The following is a 20523-nucleotide window of genomic DNA, read 5'->3' as shown; positions in this document are numbered from 1 at the left end:
CCCCCGCTCTAACCTCCCACCCCCGAGACTCGCCATGCCGCCCGGCCGCCGCCCGTCCACGGCACCCCCCCTTCTCTTCTTCCTCTCCCTCCTGTTCCTCATCCATCTCCTGCGCCGCCTCCCCCACACGCGCCGCCAACACGACCTCCCGCTGGTCCTCCGCGCCGCTACGCCCCTCTTCACCTACGCCATCTCCACGGCGCGCAACGTCCACGGCAACCGCTGCGCCGTCCTGCGCTGCCTCCCCCCCGCGAAATCCCCCGTCGTCTCGCTTCGCACCGTCTGCGACATCGTCACCCTCACCGCCGTCCCCAAGACCACCCCGCCCGCCACCCACCTCTGCGTCCTGCACTACCTCGTGCGCCACTGGGACGCCCTCTCGCGCACCTACAACGACGGCCTCTTCCACGTCTCCCCCGCCATCCTGCTCCGCCACGACCCGGTCCTCCTGCCGACCTTCTCCGACCCACTGCATTTCCCGCTCGCGGCCAACGCCCGCTCCATCTCGCCCGACTGGTTCTCCGTCTTCCCGTCCAACCGCTCGCGCCCCGTCTTCGCCGACTGGCACTCTGCCGCCCTCAAGCTGCACAACTCTGCCAACCCGCCGTCCGCCCTGCTCCAGACCGCGCTCAACCGCGCCCGCTCCTGCGCCGACCCCGCCGTCGAGTGCCACCCGCGCGACATCTCCATCGCTCGCGACTGCTCCGCAATCCCCTCCGCGTCCTGCCTCTTCCACAGGGACCCCTCGTTCCTCTCCTCCTTCCTCATCGCCGCCGCCGCCCTCGTCACCCTCCACCACTTGCTCGACGCTGTCTCCGGCTTCGTCCCGCGCCGCCGCCTCACCACGCTGCGCCTGCTCCTCGCCGCCGAATGGGGGCAGGCCCGCTATGACGTCTTGGCACTCGTCGCGCTCGCGTTGTTCGCGTTCGCGCTGCTCGCCGGCCTTCCGCACTGGCCGGATATCGTCGCCACGCTGGGACGTCCGCTTTCGGTTAGCGTCAAGCATCGCTTGCAGAACGTGCAAATTGAGGACCCCATGGACGTTTTTGCTGGCGCGGCCAGCTTGCGCGGCCGGTGGGATGGGTATGCGTACGTGATGGCGGATGGCACAAACTGGGTTAGAATTAGCGGGCCCGGAGCCGCAATGGTGGTTTTGTTGACGGCGGGCGCCATGCGAATGAGAGAGGCCGTTGGTCAGGGCTTGCTGGTCAGGTGTATTACTTTTGTCTTAGGGGTGCGGGTGCTATGCTTCCTCATCAAGACCGTTGGGAAGGCGAGTGAACGTAGAAAGGATGAAGATGAGGAGTATGCTACGAGGCTTGAGGCCTCCCTGTTCAGGAGAAAGCAACGAAGCAGGAGCTTTTTGTCATCGAGAGAGCTAGAGGTGGGACAGGCGTCTGAGGAGAAGAGCATGCGCCGGTGATCTAACGCTTCGGTCCTATGAGGGAACATGCGCTTTGCATGCAATATACAAAGCGCATACATATCCACTCAAAGTGAGGTATCTCGTGAATTGACTCACATGGGATCTTGTGGGTCAATATTTGAGTTGCTCACCCAATACTCCCGAGGGCCGGGAATACCAATTCGAATCAGCCATTGATGCGCATGGTCATTCTATTTCAGTGCGTGTTTGATGACACCACTGGAAACAGACTGCACTCGACCAGAGGGATAAAAGACTGGCAAGCAGCATGTCACGGTGGTTTTGCGGTGGAGGACGGACGTAATACGAGAAGAGCGGAACGTGCCTGATCTCAATGCATCCAGCGTTGGGGGGCCATCCTATTAGACGCACGTCGATTACCCACTGAATTCGGCGCGATAACTATTTCTAATCTATTATTAATACAGTGGTCTTTTGGTAATTGACAGTCCGGCTATTTTAATGTCGCAAGAATTGCATCCGCCAACAGTTCTGCTTTGGGAACAACGTGAATCATGTCGAGGGGGCCACAAATCTTTCAGAAGGGAAATAGGCATGCACTCAGACTTGCATGTAACTGTTTGCTGAATTAATTACGAATGTATATATCTGAATCTCAAGAGATTTCTGCGCTCTCTACGACGTACAGGTCGACAGAATTCTAACGAGCAGGTCGCATACCTGGAAACTTCGCGACATTGTCTCGCTACCTATGAATGTTGAATCCTATTTATCCTACTGAAACCGGGAATCAGGCACCAAAACATAGGCGAGCAAAGTCCTAATCGCGGCTTGTTCAACCTTGAGATCAAATGCTGTGTACTCTGTACCACGTACGTTCGCTATTAATACGTCTGCGTACCGTGGTTCTCCCTTCAAGACTCAATCTGCAATCACGTAGTATTCGGCCAATAAAACGTCTAACACATCTCCTCCGAAGCCCAAAAGATATGCGCCGTCGTGTCAAGGCATATAGTACACAGAGAAAATTTACGACATGGCGATACCCGTAGCGAGCACTGTCGCCGCTGTTGGCAGTTCGTGCGAGCAGCTCGCACAGGATAGAACAGAAGTTACCTCTTGAGAGGTAGCAGCCGTATACAGACCCCTCCAATTGTTTTATCCAAACTTTTTTCTGAGGTGACATTCCTCACGAGGTCTTTTTACGTGTGGGCCCGCAGAAAGTTCTCAAAGTTGGCGGTTCAGAACTAAGTCCCAAATTCGGATGAGGCTTTCTCCATAGGGTTGAAGGCTACACGTAACCGTCAGTCGAAGGCGTCGAAAGTCACAAAGATGCATATCAAAAGCCGCGACGGTCGCGATGTGAAGACAATGTTTCTGCATGATCGTTGAAGAGTGTGGAGTTCGCCCCGGACTCGGTGAGTAGTTACTTACAAAAAGACATTGACCATTTGTTAGACATCGACATGACTTCCGAGGAATAGCTTCATCAGTTGTTCGAGGGGTGTTCTTCAATGGTCCAGACGGATTCTCAAACAGCACCGATCTTGTACCTCAGGTAAATTTAGCGGGCTGTTCACCTGCCATACCACTTCGCCACTCCGCAGCGTTTTCCCTTCTTGTACGAACTGTCAAAGACATGTCTCCTAACTCAGAGCTTTCCCGCCTAGAAACCCTTTGTTAGGATTTTAAAAAAAACACCATTCTAGTATTCAACCGCGGCGAATGGTGATTTGTGCCCATTCGTCTCAGCTTGGGCTCGTGGATTGTCGTCTATGAAAAGCCTTCGTTCACATCTCTCTTCCCTCAACCCACAACTTATTTTCATCTCCGCCCAACCTGAGCTTTATGAGAGGTCAGCCGTCAAGCATTTTCGTTTCCGACGCGATCTTGGTTTTATACGGAGTCGCCCATTCTGTCAACGATCCTCAAAATGAGATTCCTCTATTCCTCGTGGATAAATTTAGACAAACAGTCGTCTGTGTAGACGCAGTTAATTATGATGTTGGCGGCGGAGTTTCCTTCCAGTATGGAATGCTGCAGTCTTGAGTTGTGTGTGTGCACGGGCTGTTTAAAGGGACGGAAGAGCTCCTTGACCTCTACGCGTATGACAGCAAGTCCAGCGGTGACATACTAGGTCAGGATGATCGCCCGCAGGCCTGCTCAACTCCACGAAATGTCGAGGAAAAGCTAAGAGAGATGCAATGCTCGAAGATATGGCTCAAAGCTGGGCTCCCTCGAAGAGGACATGCGCTGCCCGCCGCTGGCCAATAGCAAGCATAGGTAATGGTTTCTTGCAACTGGTGTACATCGTAGTAGATTGGCATCCTAGAATGATTCTCGAGAAGGGCTTCGCGGTTGCATTCGACGAACAGGACGTCGAAATGGCCCCGTTGAAGGAGCGCATATGTCACTGCAAAATGAGAGTTGCTGCTAGTATTAGTTGCTATTTTCTCAGCACTACAGATGAGCAACTCCAAGAAGCATCCAGGACTTGTAACTATCTACGACGATTGTTTCGATATTAAGATGCCCTTCGTGCAAAGTAATGTTATGCTTCAGCCCATCATGATGACCACATTTCCAATAAAAGTGCGTGCTTTGAATCTCTTTTGACGAGACACTGTACAATCTGCCACGCCGCAGCAAATGCTGCCCAATATATCTCAAAACTTCGGAAAGTTTAATCAAATCGCAAAACGGGTGGGCGTGTTTTGGTATTATGGTATCGGTCACTATTCAAACTACCTACTTGCAATAGATTCGGACCAAAACACATCAACGACAAGCGAGTAAATGTACAAAAGTAAGGCTAATGGTTCTGGAGTAAGGTCTCTACTTGAGCCCTGGTTTCCAGAAAGCGATCCTTGCGCACAGCACAGCTGAGGCTGAGATGATGGTGATAAATTCAAACACAAGACCCGGTCTGCCAATTGATATGCCGTAACTGAAGAGCGCGGCTGAAAATATTGGTGAGATGGGTCGTACTACCGCGGTAAGGGCACTCAAACTGCCTTGCAGCGATCCCTGTGAGTCTATTGAAACCTGGCGTGCTAGCAATCCTTTCATAGCGGGGTCGCTGACGAACGACAACATGCCGAAGAACATTGCAATGATCATGATTGAGGTGGACGTGGCTCTGGAGTACACCAAATAGTGCAGGGCCGACATTGAAAACCCAAAGATGATGGTGGTGACCTCACCAAGGAAGCGTACGAAGAGGGGGGCGAGAATGCCTTGGGAGATAAGAAGGGATAGACCGACGCCAGAAAGAAACAAGCCAGTCTCTTTGGTGCCCCATCCCAAGCGCTCGTTAACGTAAAGAAACATGATGGCATTCAAGCCGCCTTGTGCAATAGAGGTCATCGAAAGACTAATGGCGATCCATGTGAGGGCTGGGTTGGCAGAAAAGATGCGTCGGACGCGAGGTAGGGGATTAAAATCTGTAGCGCGAATAGCGTCGGTGACCTTGAGGGCCGAAGCGGATACATTGACGAAGGTAGCGTTGAGAAATTGAGCGGTTGAGGGGTGGGAAGCGGGGTGCGTGTGGAGGGGATCCTCCACAGCGGCACAGGGCTTTGTCTCGGGGAGAAAAACGCAGACGTAAACGACGGCAGCAAGAATCATTAGGGAAGCGACGTGGAAGCTGGAGGCAAGGTAGAAAGTGTCTTCAATGGTGCCACCCAGAACGGGACCGATAAGAAAGGAAAATCCTATGGCGACACCAAGATATCCGTAGTTGGTGGCGGCGGACACGGGGGTGTCATCGTCGGCGAGACCGGGTTCATACGCAGAGATGTCTGCGATGATCGTGTTTGCAGTGGTGACGTAAGCGTTGGTGAGAGCGATAAACATATATGCCGGGAACTGAATGGCGAGGTTTTTTGGGAATCTTGCAACGACAAGCAGTCCGATGAGCTCCCCAAAATGGGACATGACGAGAATGGGTTTCCTGCCCGTGATATCCGACACGGCTCCGAAGAGCGGGCTAGAAAAGATGGAGAAGAAGGCGACGAGGCAGTCGACGAAGCCGGAGAAGACGGAAGCGCGCTGGGTATTGCCATCGGCAGCATCGAGGATGAGCCTCGGCCGAACAGGGATGGTGAGCGCGATGGCGGTGACGAAAAGAAGCACGGAAACGAGGAGGTGGGGCAGGACGCGGGAGGCGGGTGGGGCGGCGGCGGCAGCAGGGGGATCGGCGGGATGGGCGTGCAGCAGGGGGGCTGCCTCCGGTTCACGGGCGACGTCGTCCTGGGCCACCATGGCGGATGCGGCGGGAGGAGAAGCGGGAAGGGCACGCGGGAATGGGGTGACGTTCAAGGACCCCCGTCGTGGAGACGGGTGCGAGCGCGAAGCGCGACGGTCCGGACGGGAGAGGTGCAGCGAGATGCGGTCGATGCGGGCGGTGCGCGCGCAAGGACGGCCAGACGATGCGATGCCGCCCGAGATATTCCCCGCGAACCGGCAGATGTGCGGCCTTGAAAAAACAATGGAAATCAGCACTGCATGCGCAAGCGCCCTTCTCGCACAGACACGTGTCAGGCAGAGAAGCCCCGGCGGCGGCTCGTTGGCAGAACGGCGGCGGAAAGCAAACGCCCGCGGACACGTTTACGGCCACCAACCAAGGACAAGGCGCCGGATCTAATTGGGGGCATGCGCGCTCGACGCGCCTGCGCCAAGCAATGCAAGGGTCAAGTCTGCGCGGCGCCTCGGCGTGTCAGTATGGCACATCCGAGGCTTCCCATACTGGAACTGACACCGTTATCCGGCGTGTGCCGAGGTGCCATCACCACGTCCGCTCCATCCCTCCCGCGGGGACCCCCGCATCCGGACACGCCTCGGCGGCCGCGCCTGCGCCCCGCTGCCCTGCCACGCCCCCCCCCCCACCCGCACGCGCCGCGAATTTGGCGGGCGCGCCGACCGCGGGGAGGCGTCGTGCCCCCCGCACGCAAGGACCCCTGCACGACGCCTCCCCGCCTTGCCCCGACACGCCTCGGCGCCCCCATTCCGCCCCCGGCCTGCGTGCCGTTGGCCGACATGATCCGGGGACGGGCGCGTCTCGCCCCAGCCCTCGCGAGCTGTCGCTCGCCGCCCCGCGTCGGATCGCCCCAGCCCTCGCTTCCAGCGCCATCATCACGCGCCATGCCCCCCCGCGCGTTCGGTCGTGCTGCTCGCGTCCGCATCACGCGTCGCGGGGGCCGGCGAGGCCGGCCTCACCGCCGCCGCAACCCCTGGCACGCTGCAGTCCGAGCCATCTCACGAAAAGCCTCTGCTGGCAAGGCGGACGTGCCCTTTCTTGCCATCATCGGAAGGGCAAGCCCGTCCCAGGCACGATCCCGGTCCCCTTCCGGAGCTAGGGTTTCCCACGTTGCCGAAATCACCAGCGCGACCAAAATCGGGCCAAAAAAAAAAAAAAAAAAAAACCCACGTGCCGGCATCCCGCGTGTCCACCGTGCGGGGGGCACTTTGTCGGTGAGCTCCATGTCCGGCCGCGCGGGTAATCTCGCTACCTCGTCGCCCCGCGCCCGCCAAGCCGCCGACTGCCAACTGCCGCCCACGAAATGACTTCCGCCTTCGCCGCCCTCACGACGCTGCCGTTCTCGCCGCGCGCGTTCTCGCCGCGCCTTCGCCGCCGCCGCCGCCCGCCGCGCGCATGCGCTCGCCCGCCGCCAGCGGTGTCGCCGCACCTGCACGTCGCGCGCTCGCCGGCGGGCGGCCGCGGCCTAGCCGCCTCGAACCGCATCCCGCCCTCGCACGTCATCGCGCGCCTGCCGCTGACGGACGCCCTGGTCGTCTCGTTCGCCGACGCGACAGGCCCCGCCGACACCGCTGCCCTGCCGTTTGCGGACAACGCCTGGCTGCCGCGCTCGTATTGGAACACCGCAGACTGGGACCTCAAGCTCGTCGCACTGCTGCTCTACCACGCCGTGGTCGAGAAGGATGCGAGCCCGTGGCTTTCGTACGTCGACTCCCTGCCGAAACACCACGAACTCACCACGGCCGCGGATCTCGACCATGACACGCTTCTTGACACGCAATACTCGCCGCTGGTCGAGGCCGTCGAGTGCTATCACTACCGCGCCGATGCAGAGTACGTCCGCATGCGCGCCGCCCTACCGCCGCATAGGCGCTCGCTCCTTTCAAGGGAACGATTCGACTGGGCGATGAAGGTCGTCCACTCGCGTGCCTTTTCCATCCCGCCGGGTGGCTTTGCCGCCGGGAGTACCAGAGCGGGCTTGCGTCACCGCCACAACGCCTTTCGAGGCTCGCAGAACTGGCCGAGCAAATTCGCCTTGGTCCCCGTCCTGGACATGACTAATCACGGCTCAGGTGAAAACCTCGCCAATTTCCGCTACGATGATCACGCGGGATGTTTCGAGCTTGTCGCCGGCCCGGACGGGTATGAGGAAGGGGCACAGGTCTTAGTCAGCTATGGCGAGTTGACCAATGATGACTTGTATTTGCTCTATGGCTTCGTGCAAGCTGGCAATCCCTATGACGTGTTTGAGGTCGAGGACCTTGTTGAGTGGGTTGCCGAGCATCACTCTGTTCGCGAGTGGAATCTATTCGATGCCAAGCTGCGTCTACTTGAGCGAATTGGTCTATGCTACGAGGGCCGCAAATTCCATTTGTCCGTTTCGCAAATCGATCCCGACCTTGTCGCCGCGCTCAGGATTTTGCTTGCAGACGTTAACGAATTCCGTCGCGCGAGGGCCATGATTGAGTTTGAAGAGCCTCGTGACGAGCTGTCCGTGGGAGGCTTTAAGCGAGAGGTTCCTCAGGGTTGGTTTGAACCACTTACAGCGTCCAACGAGCGAACAGTATGGCATCGTATTGCGTCCAAATGCAGCCGAACGCTGGAAGAGTTTCCGACCTCCATCGAGTTTGACGAGGAAATGATCATCTTGCATGCAGCGTCTTCTGTACCTAGTGACCCTGTCCACGCCAATTCATTGCTGTTTCGGGTGGAGAAGAAGAGGATCTTGAGGGCGGCCGCCCTGCTAGCGAAGGAGCATCATATCAAACTCGACATGGGGTCAGATGTTATCGAGAGTCCGGAGTTTGCTCGACCGCGTACTGACTTACGTGCTGATGAGAGTTAGTGGCGCTGGAAAGGTCGTCGTTGAAGAATTTACCTTTTCCTTCAAGATTGGCCAACAGCACGGGTCAGACTCGAAACGTAATGCCAAGAGTACAGAATATGGGCTGCGTGTGACAAACCTGTAATCTTACACAGCGTTCGTTGTTGTGTCTAGTGGGGTTTTTGAGAGGGCGAAATAGCAGGTACACCTAACCGAGAAGGAAATCACCGATTCCCGCATGAACCCTCTCCGACCTGTTCCCTTGCGGTGGTTTATAATAAGCGGAGAGATTCCATTGTGAGGCCGTGGTCCCATTGCATGCAGAGCAGTTGTGGCCCAGTTGGAAGCGGCCTCGAAGAAGAGATCGATTTTACGAAGCTGAGATATATATCAGCATCAGTACAAATACGACTTCTGATGTAGACGTTAGCGCTGAGTGTTAATGCTTCTGCCGTTGTGAATAAATTAACAATTTTTCCAATTAGTATCAAAGTCGAGCAAAACTTTTTAGCTCTCTTCCCCAGCCTATCCTCCGAAAACGGAAGTCGTTCGCTACTGTTTCACTGCTCAGTGGTACAGAAGGTTTTGCAAACTGCAGACTTGCCTGCAAAAGAAAAACGGGCTTCTGCGACGAATGCTGATACTACATGTGATCTTTACGGCACCCAAGATCATCTTGGGGTCCAATCATGATGATTGAACCCCTGCTCACGGGGCCGCTTTATGCCAACAGTGGTGAAAAGTAGTTGTCTTCTCTCATGTGCCATAACATGATAAGTGTTTTCTTACCATGTTACTGGAAGTGAGAAAGATGTCTTTGTCAGGGCCTCAGTCGGCTGTTCCGGAATATGCAATTTTAATGGTGATTCGAAGATATCAGGATCACGTGATCATGAGAATGTGATGATTCAGAATTTGACAAGGAAACCCGTCCTCGAAAACGTGAGTATTTGAAGACCAGAGGTATGACATGGCCGAAGAAGTTCCTTGCTTCAGCACTGGTGACACTGCATGCAACAATCATTCAAGCATCAAAGATCACACGGCAGTAGCTTTAAACCCCTCTTACCCATGGATGCACAACAGCACAAACCATAGAACTACTAATCGAAGAAGACACTTCTGCAGCTCGTTAAAAGTCTACTTCAGCGTTTCTTCTTCTTCCTTGGCGGTTTCGCGCCGCCTAAATGCTTGAGCTCGTCGTCATCAGGGTCTTCTATCTCAGCATCACTATCGCTATCAGAGCTGTCCCTGTCATCCTTATCCTTGGCTTGGACCAGAGGGTCGAAATCGTCGTCCTCGCTTTCAGAGCTGTCGTCATCGTCTGCAAGCGTGACCCTTTGCCGGCCTCCCGTTCGCTTCAATTGCTCGGCATTCTCTACTGGCACCTTCCTTGACTCGTATAAAAATTGGAAAACGTGCTCAAACTCAGAGCGCTCAATATTGGTAAACAAGTACGTGGCACTTGAACCCGTTGTCAGTGACATAAACAGGTCAAAACGACGCTCCAAATCCATTCTTCTAAATTCGACGAAGTCAATATCATCGTATCGGATATACGTCGGGGGCTTATTGACAAACACGCAGCAGGACTCCAGGAAGAACAAAAAACCCTCGTTGGCGCCCAACGCAGTACGCACACCACTAGCCCCGGTAGAGCTTTTAAAAGTCTTCGGGACGTGAAGTGGAGTGGAGCTGAGGTTCTTGAGAATCTTTGAGAATACGCGCCATGTGTAACCCTCTTCAGTTTCTGACAGCTTTCCTTTGTACTTCGCTTGTAACTCATCTGCGGAGAGCGGCAAATCTATTCTTGTCTTCTCCTCAGAATCAAACTGAAAGACTAAATGGGGGTACATAGTGTTTCCTTGGCGAATAGGCGGATCCAGGGACATTACGAATGAAACGATGACATTGTCGGGCTTCGGAAGCAGGAAAAGGCGAGTAATCGACGAGTATAGAATCTTGAAATCAACAGCCTTTCCTCGCAATTTGATGTAGTTGGCATACATATCAACATCGTACCTACCACGCGGAACTGCGACCCCCATATGCAGAAATGAGCACATGCTCTCACCAGCAAATGCGCTTGTATCGGCACGAGCTTTGATCCTCTCGAAGGAATCCTTCGCCTCCTCCTCATCTGGGATATAGAATCGCATTTCGACCAGTTCTTCATCCATTTTCGCTGCCGTATCATCAACGTGAAAATCGAGCGCGAGTTCCTTCGCGTTTCCGGGCAACTGAACATTGGCGACCTTCCCTAGTGGCATTTCAAAAGAATCTTCAAACTCTCTGGCTTTGTTCTTGGCAGATTCACCGCCGCCGGTGCGAAAGATAAGGTTGGCAGCTGCCCCTTTGCTGACGTCGAGTTCGCCCCATGACCATCCTCGGACTGCTTGTTTGACAATTAAGAGCTCCTTCCCGAAATGTTGTCGCATAAAGGACTGCAGATCTTGAAAATCGTTCGATTTCAGACCCTCGAAGCGGATGGTAGAGCCAGCCTTCAGGGAGATAGCCAACTGCATGGCACGACCACCACGCAGCCATCTGAGTTTCGACAGATCTAGTGCGGCAACTGTTACATTTCGGTTGCTCTCCTTCGCTTTCCAGGCAAAACCACGAGGCGTCATTCTCAGTGACCCCAGACCGCTATTCTGTCCTGCGATGGAGATGTTTGCGAAAGCGCGACTATCAGTTGCTGTGGCCATTTTGGATAAAGAACGGCAGAAAGCCGCGCATGTGGTACTTCTTCTTCAACTTGACGTTTCGCGGTATGCTCGAATATCGAAGAATTGGCATGGACGCCAAAGAGTACCCGATTTGTGCTTCGGTGGGTAAATCTGGGTTGAGACTGCTCTTGAAGCGGGCAGGTCGTAACGTGGAGCGCTTGGGAGGGAGCAGAGTAGGTGCAGTTGACGCCAAAATTCATAGAAAAAGGCGCGAAAACATGCATAGGGATTTGATTTTCGCGTAGATCTGATACAACATCCACACGTGTTACAGCACGTGTTTCAAAGCACTGGACGCGTGGCGGACACCCTTGTTTCGTCTTGACTCTTTGACCCAAACATTTTTTTTGAAGTTCAGCAATGTCATTCTTCATTCCTGCTGCCATGATGTCCACAGCTGAACAGCGAAATCGATTCGAGAAGTTACTGATACTGCACAGAGAGTTATTTAAAGAACCTACCCAATGGAGAGACATATGCTCAGATCATTTTCGATATCGCTGCCGGGGCTTCAGATCTGCACGGAGCTTAAAATTTTTGGCTCAGAACCTGTATGGGCTAACGCTACGTGTTAGGTATGTAAAAATGGAGGTACAAATGCATCGAAGAAAGTCGGCGCACGTCATGTACCGGTGCGAGCTAAGGTGCGTGCGAGGAAGTGGTCTTCTGTACGCTTGCTGCCACGGGATTTTTGATGACTTACGATTTAGTTCAAAGCAAATATGAATTGAGAAGACACGCAACAGAACTACGGTAAGTACTGATTTTGAATAGATTGACGGCAATGAATCTTCCATACATGTCACATTGCAAGCCGCCGCAGGGTACTTCATCAAGCAACATGCCCCGTAAAGAACACAGTACGAACTATAGATGTTTGCATAATGAGGCAAGCGTTCCCTGTCATATATAGTTGTCGGTCCCGGCAAGATACCAAACGTGCGGGTGGGTACGAGAGACGTTTATGAAGCTATTTCTCCTTGTGATGTGTTTGAACCTCCTGGAAAGCAACCTCTCGCCATTGGAAGAAAAGCAAGAGGAGTATGCACTTCCTGTGTAAAGCGATTAGCCAGAATGTGGCAGGATTCTCTCACATAGCAAAAGGTTTATAACAGAGCAAGGGAGCATAACCTATCACAAGATTGCTTCTAGAATATCCAAATCAGTTCTTGCGTTCTGCCTTCTCCGTAGTGCAGAGAGCTTTGACCCTAAAATCTGGGGTAACTCATCGGTACAGGAGACAAGGTGCAAGGGCAGAAATTACCGCTCATGCTCAAATGACACTAACCCTGTATGAATATATATTTTTGCGGAGGAAACGAGGTTGTGCCGATATCTTTATGTGCAATTTTGCAGAGCCATCGAAGCGGCACGTGTCGCTTTCTGCCCTGCTAGGAGAGTTGGCCTTGCTATGACCCCCTTATCAAAAAATCAAGATAATGGATGTCTGCAGATCAAGTCTGGAAATCTCGCCGACATTAGTAAGGCACATGTGAGGTTGCGAGATTCAAAAATACTGTGCCGCTCCACCATTATGCTTCGAGGCGTAGGGAGCGGCCTACGCTGCGAAGGGCATATGAAGGTACATGTTCCTTTCCTGGCTGTTAAATCAACGGCATAGGCAACACCGATTCAGTACAGTCTACATATATAAAGAGGTGCCTAGTCTTAATTACATGCCATACACGGGCGAACCACTCCAGACCTCAAGAAACAAATGAGCGTGAGGCATCTAGCCTGGCAGAGATTTGTGCGGGCTCAAATGACACACGTCAATGCGTCTGAATGCCCATCGGTCATCTAAGAGCGATTGGCAGCTTTCATCTGAGCGTCAGCGGCTTGGCATGCCTTATGCTTTGCTTGTGGATGGGAGCAAGTGTAAGGACCATCGGTTTTGGCAGAGTTTGATCGGGATGGCTCAGCAGACTCAGTGATATTTGCATGAATGAGATACCGCCCTCTGGATGTCGCGTGCAACGATGCACGGAGGGAAATCAGCAATTGCTTGTTTGATACGGTATGTGTGCGGTGTTTCGCCATGGTTTATGTGATGCATGCAACGTTTTCGATACACGATAAACTGAATGCTGGGCGGACTGCGGGGCGGACGAGCTCCCGCCGGGGAAAAAGAGTTAGGCATTTGTCCAGTCAGTGTGCGATTGCGCGGCACCGGCGAGAAACAGTGTTCTATTTTTGTCTTACGTGGAGCCCTCGTGCAGTCTAGTCTAACTTTACACGTAGTCAACTAGCGAGGGATCCTCAAAAAGAAGTCTTCATGCAGAAAACAATCATTCTTTGGTATGGCTATTTTCATGGGGACAGCTATGAGATGCCTTTCTCGCATATGCGCCATTCACAGAGTGCACCGCCCGGCATGAAGGAGCATCTTCTCCTCCTCAGGCCGTCTGCTGTCCTTCATCCCATTTCCCTGCATACAAGAGAGCTCTATTCCCCTTCTCAAACCTTACTTCATTAATACACTACCTCTTTCTCATGTTATCAGGATGCATTTGATCATTTTTGCTCAGATTGTGTACCGCAGTGTGGCCTGTCGCAATTCTCCACTCTTGTGAAACGCCATCCCTGTAGTAATACCAGATTCTCCATTCTCTGTATCAGTCTTTGCTGGGCAAGCTTCATTGTTTAATGCAGCGTTGCCTCTTTCGCAAAGTCAGATAATTTGTACACATCTTGTAAGCCGCGCCTGCTCGTGAGTCCCCTTGCCCCCGATTCTAAAAAGTTGCCGCTCACATCGTTCATTTTCGTTCATGTGTTCCTAAAAATCAACATTCCGTACTTCAACCCGCCATTACCGTCAGAACCAGTCGGGCAGCCACACCTATCGCTTCTTCCTCCCCACTACCATGGATGTCTCATATGTTTCAAGAAACCTAAGTACTATCCTCTGTTCCTCTCATCTGTTTGAACTTCCGAGCAGTGTTATTAAGCTTGTCAAAAAAGCATCTCGCGGCGACACCCGCTCACAACATGAGTTGCACAGTTCATGTTATCCAGTCACAGTTCTTCGCAATCTTGGACATCTATACGCAAAAATGCGTCGAGGAACCCAGGCCGTTGATTTCTTCCGTCGTGCCGCAGAACAAGATGACGCTCAGGCCCATGTAGAGATTGGCAAACTGTTCTACGAGGGCGATATTGTTGGACAAGACTTGCAATGGGCAGTGCAGTCGTTCTTCACAGCCAGACAACAGGGATGTCCAGAAGCGGCGTACAGGCTTGCTGTTGTGTTCTCGAGTGGAGAAGCGACAGAAGGAAATCTGAAAAAGGCTGCTCAGCTGGCAATCGAAGCTGCATTGGCTGGGTTCATTCCAGCACAGACACTGGTCGGTCTTATGTTTCTTCTTGGCCATGCTGTTCCTCAAGATTACACTACAGCTATGAATTGGTACAAGAAGGCGGCATCCACAGGAGATACAGGAGCAGAGTTTGGTCTTGAACTTACATATTACTACCATGAGGGAATTCATCCAGACTTCGAACATGCTGAGCTGTTGATCCGCCAAGCCTCGGAAAGGTATGGCTCGGGTTGGTTATGTTACCGAGCAGCATCATATTGTAGAGGAATGAGAGTAGAGAGATCGGTTACGAAAGGCGCTCATCTTTATGAACGTGCTGCGGATCAAGGAGAAGTGTGGGCACAGTGCTGTCTAGGCTTCATGAAAGAACGAGGTTTGGGTACGAAGCAGAGCACACGTGGAGCTGTTCGATTGTATGAACAAGCAGCCAGTGCTGGACTCGTTCGGGGCCTCTTCCATCTTGCAGAGTGTTTTCAGCATGGACGAGGCGTCAGAAAAGATGAATCAAAGGCAATGCTGTTGTACGGAAGAGCACGTTCACGACAGTCCGAAATGGCGGCCTGTGCGCTTGGTCGCATGTACTTGAACAAGGGTGGCAGAGATAATACTTCTAAAGCTATGGCCATCTTCAAAAGAGCAGCTGAGTTGGGCTTCGGATTGGGGGCTGTTTATCTTGGAGACATGTATGCTAATGGTTTTGGTGTAAAACAGAACCGAGAAAAGGCTCTCGGTTTGTACCAAAGGGCAGCTAGCATTGGGAGCCCTAGAGGGTTATGTATGCTGGGCGTGGTTTACAGAAATGGTTCTTTGGGAGTGAAGGATGTTGCAAAGGCCATTTCACTTTTCCGAAAAGCTATCCGAGTACATGATAGCACTGCAATGGTTTATCTTGGTAGTATGTATGAATGCGGCGACGGTTTGGAGAAGGACTATGATAAGGCCCGGAAGCTGTACTCGAACTCCGTCGATCAAGGAGAGCCTCTCGGATTTCTCTCCCTTGGTAACCTAGCTCTTTCCCGTGGTGGCCCGCCAAAAGATATTCGTGGAGCCAGGCTGTTGTTTGAAAAGGCCTGTGAATTTGGAAACGAGGTTGTGCGCTCAGAAGCACTTGTAGGATTAGCGGACATGTACGCATCCGGGATTGGCACAAGCCGCGACTACAAAAAAGCCTTTGACTTGTACCGTCAATGCGCTCAATACTCTGATGGGCATAGCTCTGTGAGGGCAATAACAAAAGTTGGTATTCTATACGAAAAGGGCTTCGGTGTCAAGAAAGATCTGGATAGAGCTATGTTGTTTTATAATCTTTCTGCGCACGCAAACGACAGCGAAGCTTGTTATAGACTGGGTTCTATGTATGAACGAGGTTATGGAGTCCGGGAAGATCAAGATATGGCATTTTCGTTATTCGTTAGATCAGCAACAGGAGGATGTGGGGTGGCCGCCTTACGCCTAGGACGCATGTTTGAGAAAGGAAGGGGACGAGAAAAAGACTTATCGGCAGCACTCCTCTGCTATCGCACAGCAGCATATGTAGGTGATTCCGAAGCCCAGTACCACTTTGCACGTCTTCTTCGTGATGGAAAGGGGGTCGAAAAAAATAGAGGCGCGGCTCTAATGTGGATGCAAAAGGCAGCAGACCAGGGCTTCGTCAAAGCAAGGCGAGATGTACTTTCTTTAAAATAGAGCATCGAAGCCCCGATACGTAAACTTCACCGAGACTGCATATTTTTTAGGTGTCGCTCATGGGCAATAGCCAATGTGGACGCTACTTATTCTTAGACATGCCATGCCATGAAACAGAAAACCTATGACGAAAGAAGAAATAATTTTTCATGCTAAGAAATTATGACAGCGTACCCGTACACTTTCTCTTCAACTTCGCATGTACATAGTTTTCATCACTGAATGAAAAAGCCCGCCGCAAACTTTCGAGGATACCGGTTCCATTATGAAGTAAACAGCTTCTTCTATTTGAAAGGGATGTTATGCATGTTGTTCGCTCTTCGACTCTCGAGAATGAGGCAAACTGAAATAATGTTTTCAGTAACGCAGATTTTTATTGCTATGCTTGTGTTACACTAGGAATACACCAAGCCTTAGTGTTGACGTTTGAGGCAGTATGCGTATACGATGAAAGGATTCGTTGTGGCACGAAAAAGGGGTGTATATTCAGAATCATCATCCTTGTACTGTGTAGTGTGAATAGGTCGCATGTAGAAATATTCTTTTTGGTTTCTGTTATAGTGAGTTGTCTTCATACGACGCTATGCAAATTACAAGAGATTCAGAGCCTATCTTCTCTCATTCAGAAATTTAAAAAAGGCTACACGCAGCTAGTTTTCAAATATGTCTTCTGAACATTACTCTTAGTCGTGCTTTTAGGCGCGACCAAGAAAAGTGTTCAGAATGAATTCAGACTTAAAATCATGATTTTCATTCATATGTTGTTGGATATCGCTACTACATATACTGTGCACATCCTCTCCACTTGTCTCCTGGCCAGGGGGCACTCCCTTTTACCACATATCTATCTCGAAATGTACAGTAGTGGACTTCTTGATTCGCTGTGTAATGTAATTCATTACGACGTTGCAGTTTCGCTGGATGGCATATTCGGCATCCAACATCGGAGAATAGAGAAATAACGGGATTCCTAATAGATACAGTAGCCATTTACCCACGTCAAGTGCGGTATATGCCAAGAACACGGTAGCACAAAGTATCTATGGAAAATGACTCCAGCTCCATCCAAAACCAAGAACCAAGGACCAGATCAGAAGTGCATCGTAGGACACACTCTGACAGTGACCTGATCCGTCTTTATCGCCCAGCCAGGCTGCAGCTAACTGTCGCAATACTACAAGTTTTGCTGACCGGCAGCACTCATAGCATCGCTTTGACCCACTATCTTGCCCTGGCGACAACAGCATTTCTGACGGATAATCTCGTCATCGGCTGCTCGAATAAATCAAAACTGACGTCACCCTGACTCTCAACAGCGTTATCGACAGCCAAAACTACAGCACAGTGAAAACTACTCACAGAAAGCCTAGTGTTCTACACAATACACATCCCGTTTCTATACCTTTGCAGCAGTAGCGGGCTGGTCGTCCACTTCCATTTTCGCATTCTCACCATTTAGAGCCGGCGCCTCTGCTGGTTTCGCGTTGGGGACCGCTTCGGCCTTCTCCGCGCCATTCCCGTTTGGAGGTGTGTTCGCTGAAGCCTCTTCCATCATATCCACATCCTTTTCTTCAGGTTTCTTCTCTTCAACCTTCGGTTTTGGCTTTGGAGTGTTTTGAATCGGCCTGCAAACCCTATCCAGTTCTGTGAGTTTGGTGTTTAGGTCGGTGCATGTCAAAATAGGATCCTGGTCCTTTGCCAAAGGTTCTTGCTTCTTCAGCTGCTCTTTCAGCCATACGTACGTGCTCTCAGCACACTTCAACAGCTTGTTCTTTTCTTCATCCGCGATATGAGCGTACTCTTCGGCCCCTGGCACTGCAACTTGCTTGTAGTTCTGAATAGAAGCCTCCAACACGCTGACTCGAACGGGCCTCTCTTCAAACTCTTTCTTTCTAAAGAAGATTTTACTTGCCTTCTGCACAAGTTCGTTCTTCTTCTTGACAAAAGCGCTCTTGGACGAAGCCTCGGCTTCTTCCGAGTAGATCCACTCCTCAGTCGCGTCGAGATCGACCTTCAACGCATTGCGCATATCCTCTGGTCCAAAGTCCTTCAGGTCACCACTGTACGGGTCGATTCGACTTCTCAAGTCATACACGTAGGCCTCCAGCGAGTTCATGGCTTCAGAGCGCTCCCTGATGTACAGGTCATTTGCCCTCATCTTTGCCTCCTTCTCAGTCGCAGCCATTACCAGTTCGGCAGTCAGACCATGCCCAATGCCCGGTAGTCTCGTTACCGGGAGATCTGATAGCTTCGTCTTCTTCACCAATCGCTTCTCCATTTTTGGGGCCTCCTCCTTCGCCTGTTCGGGCGCGGGGGGCGCTGCTTCTGCTGGCTCCTCGGGTTTAGCGGGAGTCTTGTCGGCGGAGGCGTCGGTCATTGGAGTATCAGCGGCAGGGGATGGCTCGGCTGGTGCAGTTCCAGCTGGCACCGCAGGGGTATCCGCAGTTGGCTTCTCCTCAACCTTGATAGGGACTTCTTCTTCAACCTCAACTTCCTTCATCAGCTGCGTACTAGCCAGTTCCACAGTGCCGTTCGCGGTGACGCGGATCTTCGCGCGAACTTTGGCCTCCAGGTCCATGGGTGCGTCAACGAGGTAACTACAGATCTGCACGCCTTCCTCGCCAATTGCAAGGGCTGCAACATCACTGTATCGCACGCTGACGGTAAGCGGTCCCGGAGACTTGAATGTCATTGCCTTTAGGCACGGGATCGTGTTACCCTTCGGTACCAGAGTGAATGACTCTGGCGTGCTGCCATCCGTGAAAACCTTTTCGGCATCAAGGGCGTGAGTGGCAATGTCACTGACGACATAATCACGCACTTTGAAGGCTGGCGAGAGCATAGCGGACATGAGTGCACAGCCTCGAGAAATGCATTCGTCGGCATTCAAAGTGGTGCGCACCACAGCGCCTACTTTGGAAAACGTTTCCGTGATGACAGCCTTGAACGCCGGGACACGGGTGCTACCGCCAACGATTTCAACGGCAGTGAGATTCTCACCGGGTTTGAGACTGGCGTCGGCAATAGCTTTGTCACACAAATCGCGGATGCGGGCAATGAGTGGGGCGGCAATCTCCTCCATTTCGTCCCTCAAGATAGTGCCCTTCACATCGACATCATTCATGAGACACTCGATGTTGAGAGAGGCGTTAGGCACTGTGCTAAGAATCTTCTTGATCTTCTCGCATTCCTTTCGAAGGCGGAGAGACGGCTTTGGCTTGCTGAGCACATCAATGGAGTACTTGGTCTTGAACTCCTCAGCAAACTTGTTGACGAGAATGTCGTCGAGATCCCTGCCACCGAGGCTGGGGTCCGAAGCGACGGCGAGGACGTCGCTGCGAGTGTTTGTGAAAGCGGTGATGGAAACTGTGGTGCTAGCCTCGCCGATGTCGACAAAGGCGACCTTGATGGGTTTTGTATCCGGAAGCTCCTTGGTACGGAAGATACCGTAGGATAGAGCGATGGCGGCATGTTCGTTGACAACGCGAAGGATGTTAACATTGGCAATGGTCGCCGCGTCGAGAATGGCACGGCGTTGGGGCTCCGTATAGTACACCGGGACGGAGATAACAAGGTCCTTAACAGGGGCCTTGTACTCATTTGACGCCGTCTTCATCAAATCAGACAAGAGCATGGCGACCAGAGCCTGGGTGGTAAACGAAGTTTGGCCTTGCTCGGCCTGCTGTTCATCTTCGACGCCCGTGTAAGTGACCTTAACAACGCAAGCGCCGGAAGCAGGGTCTGCGACGACTGGACACGTGAGCCGTTTCGCTTCCCTTTCCGTGAAGGGGGTGTCTCGCGGCAGGCCGATCAGGCGCTGGAGCGAGCCGACGGTGTTCTTGTAATTCTGTGCGGCGACCGAGGCGGCGGACTCTCCGATGTGGCGCTCAGCGCCCTGGAAGGAGACCATGGAGGGGGTGGCCCGGTTGGAGACTTCATTGCAGCAGATGTCAATGCCGCCGCGTCGGGCGATGGCCACGACGGAGGTCTTGTTGCCGAAGTCGATCCCCGCGCACGCCATTTTGGGGTGAGAGGGGGGGGGGGGGGGGGAAGGGTGGGAAGGCTAAACCAAAAAGGTTAATTTGGGGGAAGGTGGGGGAAAATCCGAAAAACCCGTAAAGACGGTTACGTTCGCGCGGTCACGTGAGCCGTCTTGTCACACCAACCTAGACCCGTTACGCTTCAACCCCGGCGGATGAGGGGAATGTTTGCCGATAATATTCCCCGCGACTCCGCACGAGCGCACCGAGACTTCCGTAAGTCAGGTGCGGGAGGACAAAGGCGCCGAGGCCACCGAGAGCCCGGCACGCCTAGAGGAAGAA

The 20523-nt window shown here is 52.6% G+C and overlaps 6 protein-coding genes; 2 read left to right on the top strand and 4 right to left on the bottom strand.

Moving 5' to 3' along the window:
• Window positions 1-34: 34 nt before the first annotated feature.
• On the top strand, window positions 35-1868 carry CHC_T00005194001 (hypothetical protein). XM_005716563.1 is given in 2 exon segments: window positions 35-1423; window positions 1424-1868. The coding sequence occupies 1 exon segment, from the start codon at window positions 35-37 to the stop codon at window positions 1421-1423; it is 1389 nt and encodes a 462-aa protein (XP_005716620.1). The 3' UTR covers window positions 1424-1868.
• Window positions 1869-4053: 2185 nt separating this feature from the next.
• CHC_T00005193001 (hypothetical protein) lies at window positions 4054-5650 on the bottom strand. XM_005716562.1 is given in 2 exon segments: window positions 4054-4222; window positions 4223-5650. 1 exon segment carries the CDS (start codon window positions 5648-5650, stop codon window positions 4223-4225), a length of 1428 nt encoding a protein of 475 aa, XP_005716619.1. The 3' UTR covers window positions 4054-4222.
• A 1838-nt stretch (window positions 5651-7488) lies between these two features.
• CHC_T00005192001 (hypothetical protein) lies at window positions 7489-8490 on the top strand. The gene has a single exon (XM_005716561.1). The coding sequence runs from the start codon at window positions 7489-7491 to the stop codon at window positions 8488-8490; it is 1002 nt and encodes a 333-aa protein (XP_005716618.1).
• A 793-nt stretch (window positions 8491-9283) lies between these two features.
• CHC_T00005191001 (hypothetical protein) lies at window positions 9284-11099 on the bottom strand. XM_005716560.1 is given in 2 exon segments: window positions 9284-9614; window positions 9615-11099. The coding sequence occupies 1 exon segment, from the start codon at window positions 11097-11099 to the stop codon at window positions 9615-9617; it is 1485 nt and encodes a 494-aa protein (XP_005716617.1). The 3' UTR covers window positions 9284-9614.
• A 2-nt stretch (window positions 11100-11101) lies between these two features.
• CHC_T00005190001 (hypothetical protein) lies at window positions 11102-11398 on the bottom strand. Its single transcript, XM_005716559.1, has one exon. It carries the CDS (start codon window positions 11396-11398, stop codon window positions 11102-11104), a length of 297 nt encoding a protein of 98 aa, XP_005716616.1.
• A 5870-nt stretch (window positions 11399-17268) lies between these two features.
• On the bottom strand, window positions 17269-20222 carry CHC_T00005189001 (hypothetical protein). XM_005716558.1 is given in 2 exon segments: window positions 17269-17597; window positions 17598-20222. The coding sequence occupies 1 exon segment, from the start codon at window positions 20220-20222 to the stop codon at window positions 17598-17600; it is 2625 nt and encodes an 874-aa protein (XP_005716615.1). The 3' UTR covers window positions 17269-17597.
• Window positions 20223-20523: the final 301 nt, after the last annotated feature.

The sequence above is a fragment of the Chondrus crispus genome, genomic scaffold, assembly GCF_000350225.1.
Source record: "Chondrus crispus Stackhouse genomic scaffold, scaffold_271, whole genome shotgun sequence".
NCBI classification, from domain to species: domain Eukaryota; phylum Rhodophyta; class Florideophyceae; order Gigartinales; family Gigartinaceae; genus Chondrus; species Chondrus crispus.
The sequence above is the reverse complement of the archived record's forward strand: the minus strand, read 5'-3'. Positions and strand labels throughout refer to the sequence as shown.